Source organism: Carlito syrichta, unplaced genomic scaffold (assembly GCF_000164805.1).
Source record: "Carlito syrichta isolate Samal-C Ts95f unplaced genomic scaffold, Tarsius_syrichta-2.0.1 Scaffold308825, whole genome shotgun sequence".
Lineage (NCBI taxonomy): Eukaryota > Metazoa > Chordata > Mammalia > Primates > Tarsiidae > Carlito > Carlito syrichta.
The window spans coordinates 633673-646053 of NW_007252921.1; the positions used below are offsets into that span (position 1 = coordinate 633673).

Below are 12381 nucleotides of genomic sequence, written 5' to 3' on the forward strand. Positions count from 1 at the left end.
GGAAGTGGTAAAGAATTGTTAAAATTGGCATTCTCAGATTAAGGACATTAAAATTGGATATGGCACCACTTATAGAAACATTTGTATTTATTCGTTCCACAAACATAGGGTGCTTTCTAGCAGAGGATGCTGAGGCACCTGCCCTCCAGGTGTTGACAGGCTGGCTCTCCAGGCCCACCTGGGCTCTGCCTTTCTTCAGGACCTTGTCCTGAACTTCAGCCTAAGCAACTTTCATTCAGAGCTTCAGAACTGAGGCATAGTTGAAAATAACTGTCATTCACCACTGATCATGGGAACCTGAAGTCAAGTAGTTACTATATCACAAACAAGAACAATCACAGAGAAATTGTACAATTCCTCATAAATGCTTATTTACATAGGTTACAATTATGGCAAATCACTGAGCTTCCAATAAAAACCGGCTCAAGCTACAAACAGGAAGGTCTGGGCAGCAGTGCCAGAAGCCACTTCACTTGGCTGAGAGCAGCTCTCCAGAGTTTATGGTGTCTGCTCATACATTCGCCAAAGTGAAGAAAATGGCACACATGGCACCAGCTTCTCCAGGACTAGTCCCCGGAAACACACATGCACACACTTCAAGTACTGGGAAGGGGGATTATCTGACAGTTGAGGCTCTGGACACCTAGGGGCTCCTGGGGAAGTTGGGGTCACAGCAGGGGTCCAGTTGTGGCTAAGGTCTCCAGTAGCTGAGGGGAAACTCAGTTTATCAAAATGGTAGGTTCCCAAACTTGCCAGCCACCCCAAGGGGCCTACTTGAAAAGTCCAAGTGATTGTCCTAAGTAGCTCAGGTGGTGGCAGGAGCCACCAGGATCTCAGGGGCTCCTCAGCTGCTGGCAGGCCACATCCAGGTTTCTTTCCTCTCAGCTTTTAGGGTCTTCTGCAATATTCACTACAGCCTGTGCCATCTGCTGGTGTGTGCTCCCCAGGTGCCAGCACACCCCCCACAGCCCCATAGCTAGGAAGCGGGACTCAGCTTTGTCTTCCTAGTGGCTGGCACAGGTCGGACCTTCAGAAAGGTCCCTTGGCCTGCCTGCTCCAACAATGGCAAATCTCACACCAACTGGACAGTGCCCTGTGGGGCCAGGATAGCTGGTCATGAGTACTGGGCCACATCTAGTGCAGGTCTTTCTGTGACAACATAGCCCACAAAGCTGCCTTTCCCAGGTAATGGGACAGGAAGAGGGCTTGGGGAAGAGGTAGAGTCAAAGTTTCCATGAATCTCGGACTCTCACCAAGGCTCTTGTATTCACGCATGAGAAACACTTGGGCTCAGCCTAAACAGAAGACTGGCTTGGACTTCCAGGGCCTCCCCACCTGAGGAAGCAGTTCAGAATCTGCATAGTTAGCATCCAAGAAACCAAGGAGTATGCTTTAAGTGAGCATGCCTTTGATCCTCTTCAAAGCACTAAGTAATTTCTATCTCCCAAATGGGAAGTTTGTCTTCAAAAATCACTCCCCTAATGGAACAAGGCAAAGCTAGCCACCCCCTCCCACCTCCCACCCCAAGTAGCCATCTCCAATGAGGTTTGGCATTTGGGGCCGGTCTCTACCCTAGCCCTGCCTCCACGTTTGCCTCCCTGCAGCAAGAAGCCTCATGGGCAAATGGCCCACCTTGCAGTCCCGGGGAGAACAGCTCTCTGCGGGAAGCCCAGGGCAGCACCAGGTGCTCTGACCTGGTCAAACCCCCTAGGAGAGGCTGCTTGGATTCAAGGGGCACCAGTTGCCCTGCACCTTCAGTGGCCCCTTTGGGAGCTCTCTGGGTGCTATCCCACCATCTCCAGCTTCACAAGAGAGAAAGTACTATGTGGCACCTCTCTAAGACCTTCCAGATCACGACCACTCAGCTGCCGGTCCCCAGGGTGCCCCAGGAGGCCATGCTCGGTCCTTGTTTTCTCAAATCCGGGTGCAGCAGAAGGGTCGCTGGGGGGCCTTCCCCACACTGCATACTTGAGGAGGCCAGCAGGAGGCTCGTGGGCTGGGTAGCCACTCTCGCAAGCCGCACAGGACACAGGGGCCCGGCTGGCATGGCTGCCCTGGTGTCGCAGGAGCCAGGAAGGACAGGTGAAGCTCTTGCCACACTGGCCGCAGGGATAGCGCTTCTCCTGCGAATGGCCACGGAGGTGGCGCAAGAAGCTGGGCTTCTGCGTGAAGCGGCTGCCACACTGGGCACACTGGAAGGTGCGCTCGCCCGAGTGCACGCCCTGGTGCACAGTCAGGTTGGCCAGGCACGTGAAGCGCTTGTCACACTGTGCACACTGGAAGGGCTTCTCGCCAGTGTGCGTGCGCCGGTGCTCCACCAGTGTGGATAGGCGGCCGAAGCGGCAGCCACACTGTGTGCACTGGAAGGGCCGCTCGCCTGTATGCGTGCGCCGGTGCTCCAGCAGCGTGGACAGGCGGCCGAAGCGCTTGGCACACTCGGGACACTCATAGGGCTTCTCCCCAGTGTGTGTGCGGTAGTGGGTAGTGAGTGTTGACTGATGAACGAAGCTCTTGCCGCACTGGGCGCAGGTGTAGGCGCGCTTGGCTGTGTGCACGCGGAGATGGCTGGCGAGGCTGGCCCGCTGCGTGAAGCTCTTGGGACACTGAGCACGGGCAAAGGGGAGAGGGCTGGGGTGTGTGTGCTGGTGCTGCGTGCTGAGCTCCTCCGGGCTGAAGCTCTGGCCACACTCTGCACAGGGGGAACACTGTTCCGTGACCCCAGTGGCCAGCACGGCCTGGCTCACAGGAGTTGGAGGGAGAGAGGCCACTTCCCTCTCCCTGGGGGCAGGAGACAGATCCCCACAAGTGTCCCCCTCGAAGTCTTCCTTGCCAGAACCCCCTTCAGAGGCCAGGGCTGGCTCCTGGCCCTCAGATTCTCCCTCCAGACTCCTCTTCTCTTTGCTGACCAACCAGGTTTCTGCTGGGAAGGAACACACAGGGGCACAGCAAGTGAGTGGTCTCTGCCACGAGTTCTGGAATCAGTACGCCCTGACCCATGGCTCTCCTGCTACTGGAAGTCCGAGGCTCTGGCCTCCATCTACTGGCCTCCTATTTGCCTCCCACGGGGGTCCCACTCTGTGCCATTCACGGTGTCACTCTGTGCTGTCCAAACACCCTGTTCATCCCACCTCTGAGCCTCAGCTCAAGATTCTGCTCCACCCAGAATGCCTCCTGCCTCCTCTGCCTCTCACCCAGGCTTCAAGCCCCTCTCAAGTCCCACCTCTCCCATGGAGCCTCCCAAGACCATCATGACATTTCCCCCTGACAGCACCTTCGTCTAAGCTACACATGGCCACTAAGTCATCCCTTCGACCACAGTTTAGCCATACCCACACCGTAAGCACATGTGTTTTAAGATACTAGCCATATTTTTCATTCTTCAAGGCCCCTCTGGGTCTAGAAACAGTTGTTTCCTCTTATTTTATACTATTTATCTGTGTTTGTTCTCTCCTCCTAATTGCAAATTTCTTGATGGGGAAAACCCGGGTCTTATGCATTGATGATTCCCAGCAATGCCCAGCACCACACTGCCTACAGATGAGTTCATAAAGTGATGTCAGGAAACAGTCTCAGAAATAAAAGAATAATTTCATGTAACTGCATAGGAGGACACCACACAACAAATGTACAAGACCAGAGGGATACAAAGACAATGCAGGTAGACTGCTCACTGCCTCCCCCTCAAGACCCTTGTGCAGGAGGAGGCCCTGCTGGAGGTGCTTTGAGGTTCCTGACAGGACCCCAAATCTCCTAAGGCCCAGGGATGCAGCTGGCAGCCCTGCCACTGAGACTTACCTGAGCACAGGTGTGTAGAAGTCGTCTCCTGTGGGCCCTGCTGGCTCCTCCCACATGCCTCCTCTTGTTTGATCCAAGACAGAACTCCTGGGGGAGATATCAGCGGGCCTGTTTCTAAGGGAGAGAGGAAGAGGCCCTGAGGGCATCAGAGGTCATGGGGCATCTTTCCTTTCACAATCTCAGCCTGGGACTAGACACCACAAGGTACTCCCAACAGAACTATAGGACCCAGCAAAGGCAGCGCAGACCCTGGGGATTTCTGAGAACAAGGGCATGTGTTGTGGCAGTGAGTCAAGCCAGGAGAGGCTGGCCTGCAAATGACAGGCTTTGAGCTGTGAGGGAGACAGGCAGCATCTCCTAACACTGCTGCCTTCCCTCAACAGCAGCAGAGCCTTTGGTGTTCTGCTGGGTGTGTGGCCATCCAGACTACAGACTGTTTCTGGGCCTTCCCTGCAAGTTTATGTGCCATGAGACTGGTTCAACTATTGGGATGCAAGAGGCACCGCCTCTTCCAGTTACATGACCTTTGACAGCTTTAGCTTCTCTGTGCTTTGGTTTCTTCATCTACAACATGAGGAACAAAGGTTGTAACAGGCTAAATGGTCAGCATTCCTAAAGTACATAAGTACTAAATGTGTGTTTATTAAACAAGAAATGCATGTGTTGTCCTTACAAAACATCCCCCTCTTCCCTACCTACTTTTCTGAATGACTGCAGACATGGCAATGAGCTGTCCTGAACCACAGTGACAAGGCCACAGCCCAGGAAAGGTGGAGCAACAAGCCAGAAGGAGCCTGGGACTGTCAGCTGCCAAAAAAGTCCCCTTGGGAGACAGAAATCAACTACTACCTTATGTAAGCTACTGTTTCGTTGTTTTGTTTTGTTCAGTCCCTGTTACAGCAGCCAAAAACACATTCTACAGTGCCCTTGGATATGCATCCTTCAAGGGCCAAGTGACCTCACAATCTCTGTAATCTCTAAGGCTCATCTTAACGGAGATTAATTACTGCTTCTCCTTCCTGCCCCAGGCTGGACACAGGGTAGGCACAATTTTTATTAAATAAATGCATGAATGGAAAACATCCCAAGCCAGCAATACCGAACAGCTAACCTAACATTGCTCAACACTGCCAGGTTTGTAGACAGGACCACAGGGGCACAGCTCACTCTTTGTCATATGCAAGGCACTTCTGGCATAGTCATGCTGAGAAGGTGCTGGCCCAGGCTGGCTCTACGATTAATCAGAACCCTGGAAACCAAGTTCCTACATGCGGTCAGCCCAGGCTTCAGAGAGGAAGTTGATCTAAGTGTACAGACACATAAAGACCCTTAAGACATACTATTGAGTGAAAATAGCGAGCTGCAGAGGATGGGCACAGTTTATCTGCATGGTTTTAAACCCTGTATTTTTCTCTCTTTTTTTGAGTTGGAGTCTCACTCCATTGCCTAGGCTGGAGTGCAGTGGCATACTCATGGCCACCCCAGCATCAACCTGCTGTACTCCAGTGATCCTTCCACTTCAGCCTTCCAAGTAGCTGGAACTACAGGCATGTGCTACCATGCCTGGCTAATTTTTTATTTATTGTAGAGACGAGGTCTTGCCAAATTGCCTGGGCTGGTCTCAAACCCACGGACTCAGGCAATCCACTAGCCTCGACTTCCCAAAGTGCTGGGATTACAGGCTGAGCCACCAAATGAAGCCTAAAATCCTATATTTTTCTATAGTATATGCCCATATGGAAATGCATGAGAAAAAAAGCCTGGTAAAGGTAGCTACCCTGGGGTTGGGCAGGTGGTCAGAAAAAAGAACCCTTTAGTTTTATCCATAACCTCTGCATTGCTTGGTGAAAATGTATTTGTGTAAGAATACATCTGCACAGTCAAAACATGGATGCTGTCAAAGGTTAGAGGCTGGTCAGTCCTGTTTAGAGGGATCTCTGGCCCTTGGTTGTCAAACTTTGACCACACTAGAATTATCAGAAGAACACGTTGAAACCGCAGTGCCCAGACCCTGCTCAGACCTCCTGAATGAGGACCCCTTTACACTGCTCCTAGAATTCTGGCAGGAGGTGCCACTTGTGGAAGCATCCAGTAGATAAAGCAATCTCACATCTCCAGTGTCTGGTGACTGCAGGTTTGCAGCAGAGGGTATGGAAGCAGCTCCTAGGAGTCAGGCCCAGTTCTGGGGGTAAGGGAGGATGCAAAGCACTCTCCTGATAAATCTAGAAAATCTAGAGAGTAGAGTGCAAGAAAGTAACTGCTAAAACAGCAGTGCAACCTCAACCCCCAAGCCCTGTTCCTCCACCTCCCTTGCTAACTTGAACTGTATCCAGGAGCAAGCCCTGGCTCCATGGCAGCGCTAAGCCCGGAGCTGAGGAGGGACCTCAGACTCAGGGGCACCTAGGCCAGGTTCTGCTCGGCATCTGCCTGGGAGCTTCTGCAGCTCTGGGGACAGTGGTGCTGGCTGATGCCTCTGAACAAGCCCCAGTCCAGCCCACACCTGCTATAGGGGCCTAGCCCGGTGGCCAGAGCGGTTGCAGTGCCTGGGCCCAGCTCCCCTCCCTACACCACAAGGGAGGAGGCACAGCCCAGGCTGCAGCAGTAGCAGCCTGGAGCAAAATTACAAGAGCCATACTCCACCCACCCAACTTCTTACTCCCCACCACACTTGCTTGGGCTGCTACCCTCATCTTGCTGCACAAGGCCCCTTTACTCAGGGTTTTCTCAGTCCTGCTCTCTGTGGTGCCCCACTCCCTGCAGGTGCCTGAAAAATGTGACTTTTAGCCTTGGCCCTACATGCCAGCCGCTCGGTACCCTTTCAACACCCACTTTCTTCCCCACTCTGGGCTCACTGTGATTTCATCTATCTAGTCAAAGTGCCTGCTTCAAAGGGGAGCCTTTCTCTCCAAAAAGCAGCATAAAAATATAGAAAGCAAGCAACAGTGTCTTGGCATGAGCTATTTCGTTTTGAGCAAACAGGACTCCAGGGTTCCTATCCTTCAACCAGAGTGGTCCCACTTTCCCCTATGATCTATGTTTCCAGTTGTCATCTTAAAATAAAAATTAAAAAAAGAAAGCTCTGAACACTGCATTCTGATTCAATGTTATTATTTGAAAGATGGAGAAAACTGAGCTCCTATTCTGGTTCACTGTTCATTTAATAATTATTACTTATTATTTTGGTATGTGCCAGGTACTAGGTTGCGTGGTGGGTGAAGGGGCATATTATAGCAAGACTCAGTTCCTTCCCTCAAGGAGAGTGAAACCTAGAGAGGAAGCAGGAATTAGGCTGCACGGTGAGGAGGACCTAAGCGAGCAGGTCTGAGGGCCATGGGAACAGACACGACAACAGGGAAAGTCTCAAGGAGGAGGCCGGCCTCCAGGGCACCTCTCTTCTCAGGATGCTGCACGGGCTGTAACAGCCTTTCTCAGTCCCAGGTTCCTTGGTATCTGCTCTGCCTTCTGCTCTTCTCCTCAAGCTCCCACAGCGGTCTCAGGTCAAATGGGACATGAGTGTGGGAAGTGGCCTAAGCATTCCCTGGGCATCAGAACACTTGGGTCTGGCCCTGATTGTTGGCTGTGATGTCTGGCAGCTCACTCCCTCACCTCTGCCTCTATTTCTCCAAGTAGAGATTCCGGACACCATATGACCTTACCAGGTGAAAGTGAAGAGGCCCAGGCCCTGAGCGACTCGTCAGTGCCAGGGCTCTGGCCTCCCTCTGCACTGAGCAGACTGTGGCTGCCTGCCTCATCTGCCCTCTCCAGAAGCTCTGGCTTGGTGGTGGCACGGCCTGTGGGGAGGAAAAGGGCAGTGACAGAGTTCTCTTCGGGCCCAGAAAAGAGAAGGTATTCTGCCAGCCTTGGAGCAGGATGTGCTCCCCCTTCAAAGAGTGTCTTGGGGGTTCCAAATGTAGGGCAGGGCAAGTAAGGCATTCCAGGCCTCTTAGACCCGCCAGTGAGGGCAATGTGGCCAGGAGGAAGGACTCACATCCCCTGCCCACACAGACAGGAGGAGTCCAAAGCTACCTAGTCCAGCTACCTCATGTGACAGATGGGGAAACTGAGGCCCAGGAAGGGGAGGTTTGTTTTTTTCCTTGTTACTGGGGCTGGAGTGAATGACGTAATCATGGCTCACCACAGTCTTGAACTCCTGGGCTCAAATGATCCTCCTACCTCAGCCACTTGAGTAGCTGAGACTACAGACACATGCCACCATGCCTGGCTTTTTTATTTATTTATTTATTTTTTTAGAGAGACAGGGTCTCACTGTGTTGCCCAGGTTGGCCTCCTGGCCTCAAGCTATCGAGGGGGAGTTAGTTGTAGTGGCCATCAGCTCTCAGGTTTCCTGCTTTGGTCTTACCTCTATCTCCCCTGAGGCCAGGCAGCCTCCCTCACCCCACCTCTCTGCAGCACACTTACCCTCTTCTGGAAGAAGAACCTTTGTGGTCAAAGGGAAGTAAGCCAATTTGTTCTGGGCCTCAGTCTCCCAACAAGGGGAGAGAATGGACAAAGTGGTGACTGCTCACCTGCCCAAAGCAGTGAGAGAATTCAAGTGTGCAAGCAGAAGAGCATGGGAGTGGGAGTAGCTACAAAACTCCGGGTCTGAGCAAGTCTTCCACAAGCAGGCACCCACACCAGCCTGAAGAACCAACACTCCAGGTCTGGTCCTCATTTTCTGGACCTGTGGCACTCTTAAATGCAAACCCACAGTGGATCTTTCTTCATTTAGCAAGAGTTTCTTGAGAACTCACAGTGTGCAGAGTATAGCTTGGGGAATTCTAGGCCTGCAAATATAAAACAGAGTACACAGGCTGGCAAGCAAGAGGCGTGCATGGAAGAGCTCCCTCTGGTACCATGCAGGACAGTGAGGAGCACATTCCATTCACATTTACTCTCCAAGAGACCTGTGACAAGCCATCTAGCCTCTGTGCTTGATGTCATAAAACCTAAAAATGAGAACTAAGGATACCCTCTACCTGCCTGAAGACAGAGGTTTGATCAAATGACCTCGACATGCTGCCCACTCTCAGATCCTCACGTCTTCTCTGATTGAGTAAAGGAATAAAACCAAGGCCTGGAAGCCCCCAGGGCCACCTCTTACCCAGGGAGTCCAGGGTCTCACAGCTGCCCCTCACAACGTGCTTGCAGAGCTCCTGCCAGTCCTCCAGGCTGCTCCCCTGCTGCTCTGAGAAATACATGGCTTCATCTTCAGGAGTCACGGGCATCTAGAAGTACAGGTTGCCAACATCCACCACAAGGCACAACCATTTCAGAGAACAGCTAAAACCAGCTCCAGTCTCTTCTCTCTCCTCCTCCAAACCACAGAACATCACTGGTCAAACCACTGAGCAAACACAAACTCATCTCCCTCACACCTCCTTCAGCTAAAGGGCAGAACAAGGAGCTAAAGAGATTCAGAATCATGCCTCCTTAGTTCCCATCCTCTCTCCAGCACACACAAGGGGGACCCCCAAAACACCGGAATTATCTTTGGAAGGGCAGGCCCCTTGTAGCATAGGCTTCTCCCACTAGGTAAGTGCTCTAGGAACCCATCAGCATCAAAGGACTAGCTAGTGTTGTTGTGAGAGGTTGTGTTCAGCTTCAGTGAATTTTTTTTCGTTTCATGATAGATAATTTACGAGCACACCTGCCCACACCACACTGAGTGGCCAGCAGTTTTTGACCAAAAATGGCATGACCCCTGTGCCCCACCCTCCCTATTCACCCGATTTCATCACCAAGTGATTTTGTTGTTGTTGTTTCCTTGAATGAAAAAAAGTCCCCAAAGGGAAACATTTTGCTGATGCAGAGGAGACGAAACACAAAATGGTGGAAGCTCTAAAAAGCATCAAAACTGGTGAGTTCAAAAACTGTTTTGAGCAGTGGAAAAAGCATCTCGATAGGTGCACTGCATCAGTTGGAAAGTACTTTGAAGGTGACTGAAGTTGAAATATGTAAGAATAAATACACATTTTTAAAAAATAAATTCTGGGCTTGTTTTGTTTTTTTCCAGTTCCTCTTGTATATCTTCTGTTCCAATTGTGGGCTTTGTGAGGGGGCTTTCTGGCAATATCTCCTCTTTGAACCAGTCCTCACTCTTAGACATCATTCTGGAATAAGAGGTACAACCAGGGCAACCCCCTCAGGTCCCCTCCCACTGTGGGAGCATTTCTAGTCTCTCAATAAATCCTACTTACTTAAAAAAAAAAAAGAGGTACAACCATTGCTGCATAGCCATATCCCTCCCAGCAAACCCCATTCCATCTGCCAAAGTAGACATTTTCCTGTGTCACAATTATCTTCCAACATTTTTCAAGCCCTTGCAGCCAATTGATAACTAGTTTTAGGTGCTCAGAAATCAGGCATCATCAACAAAGGGCTCCCTCTACTTTGAGTGTGAAGACCCTACAGGCCAGGCAGGCCCTCTCCACCCACACCAAGTTCCTGTACCTTGGGGGCCTCCCCCTTGCTGCCTGGGGGCAGCCGCAGGACCCAGAAGTTTCTGTTGTACAGCAAGTTCTCCACATTCTCCAGCCGCCTCTGCAGCAGCCCATACTCCTGCAGCAGGGTCCCCAGCATGGCCCACTTGCCCTCCAGCTGGTTCCCAAACTCCATGGCCTTCTTTTCGCAGTCGGCCAGCTTCTTCTCAGCTGTCCCTGTCCGTCCCTCCAGGTTTTGAAGTCGGACAGCCTGGGACTCCATCTTCTTCTCCATGGCCTGAACAGCAGCCAAGATGGCCAGAACGGAGATCTCTGCAGATTGGATCTGGGCCTCTCGTTGGAGGTCACTCCTCATATGCAAGTCCTGTGACTAGACACAAGGAGGTGAGTCAGCCATCAGGAGAGGGGCCCAGGGCCATTCCCAGTTACAGCAGGAAGGTCAGGGTCCTGTGGAATGGCAGAGACATCTTGTGGGTGCCAGAAGTTCTCACTGGTCAGATCCCTAGAGACATTCCACCTGACAGTCAAAGACGGCAGACACTGGACCTCACAGAGCCCCTGTGAGAAGAATCCTGAACCAAGACTCAGTGGCAATGGGAAGTGAAATAACACGTATTAGTGTCATAAATGGACAGAGCGTGGAATGGAATAGAATCCCAGTTTTACACTGACTATAGCTCAGCAGTAGGAGCCAGGAAATGGTGAGAAAGTGGAGTCCAGAACATGTGTGTGGGGGGGTGGAATCCAGGCAGCAATCTCTGTCCTCACCTTCTTCTAAAGCAAGCCCACCTCCCTTGGTGGGTTCAGAGGGGAGGAAGGCCTGTAGTTCAGGCCTTCTATGGCCCTTCTGCCCTCGTATCTACAGATGTGTGACTTTTTGCCCTGCCTGAGATGCCATGTCATCATGACCCAAGTACCTTGTGGACCAGCCCAAGGGTTATCTTCACACTAGGAGGCCAGGTCCTAGCTGTCAGGCAATGGGGGCCAGAGAAAGTCAAAAGCACTAAAGGTATGGAAAAGCACTCAGGGTATATGGTATTATTAGCACATATTATTAAAAACAAATATAAAGGTCATAGACCAATCATCAGAATGTGTTATGAACCAAAGACTGTGATTAATCCAATTCTATGCAACTGAGTTTCCCCAAGATCTCTCTGAAAAAATATTCAGCAAAGTGTTCCAACATACTATGTACTAGTCATCAGCCATCTGTCCCTTCTTCCTCTCATACAGCATGGTCTCTCCATCCCCGAGTCCGGCCTCTGACCAGTACAACAAAGTGTAGACTGGAGGAGGCAGACTCAGTCTTCACAGGTTAGGGGCAAACATCCTTATGCCCTTGCAGTGCTCTGCCACAAATCTGACATCCTGGAATGTGTCTAAAACCACTAAGAAACTATTTCTACCAGGAGATGAACCCTCTGCCTTCAGAGACATACAAAAACTAATCTCAACAGTTCTTATCATGCAGGCCAGGAGTGGCCTAGTCAAGCCTGAGCCTGAAGCCCACTAAGCAGAAGTCAGCTACAATGCAGATAGCTCCTGGCTGTGATTGGAAGAACTTCCCAGGGAATTTTGGAAAAGAGTGGGAACGCACCAGAATCCATCCTGACTGGAATCAGAGCTCAGGTCTAGAGCTTGGCCTTACAGCCAGGGGCAAGGCAGAGGAAGTTGGGGGGCCCACACGATGGCACTAGCCTTAGCTTGGGAAAGGGGAATGAGGACGGGGTGATTGTCCCTGAGATGGCCAACTGCGTGTGAGGCTGGGGCGGTGCCGAAAGGACAGGTCCAGAGAGAGAAACCTTGGAGTCTCTGGAGGGAAGACGTCCACAGTCCGTTCCCCCAACACCTGGACCCACAGAGCCAGGTCCGCTGGATATCAGGGCTGGAGGGAACCTCCGAAACCTTGTGGTTAAGTAGAATCACCTTATTCTATAGACGAGAAACTGGGACCAAGAATGGAGAAGGGACTTTATCGTGTGACCTTAGGCATCCTTGTCCTCCCTTCACCCAGGCTGAGCTCTCCCCAACAGCAAAAGGTGACAGGGCAGGGAGGTGGGGGGTAGGAAATCGGGACTCAGCTCCACGTCCCCGAGTCCTCCGTTAGGGCCGCCCTTACCGGAGCCGCAGCCGCCTCGGCCAT

General features: G+C 51.7%; 1 protein-coding gene across 1 annotated transcript; it reads right to left on the bottom strand.

Moving 5' to 3' along the window:
• Positions 1-1784: 1784 nt before the first annotated feature.
• Positions 1785-12381, bottom strand: LOC103268417 (zinc finger protein 282-like). The gene is made up of 5 exons (XM_008065995.1): positions 12358-12381; positions 10246-10599; positions 8897-9020; positions 3796-3909; positions 1785-2917 (listed from the first exon to the last, which is right to left on the bottom strand). The coding sequence occupies exons 1-5, from the start codon at positions 12379-12381 to the stop codon at positions 1785-1787; spliced, it is 1749 nt and encodes a 582-aa protein (XP_008064186.1).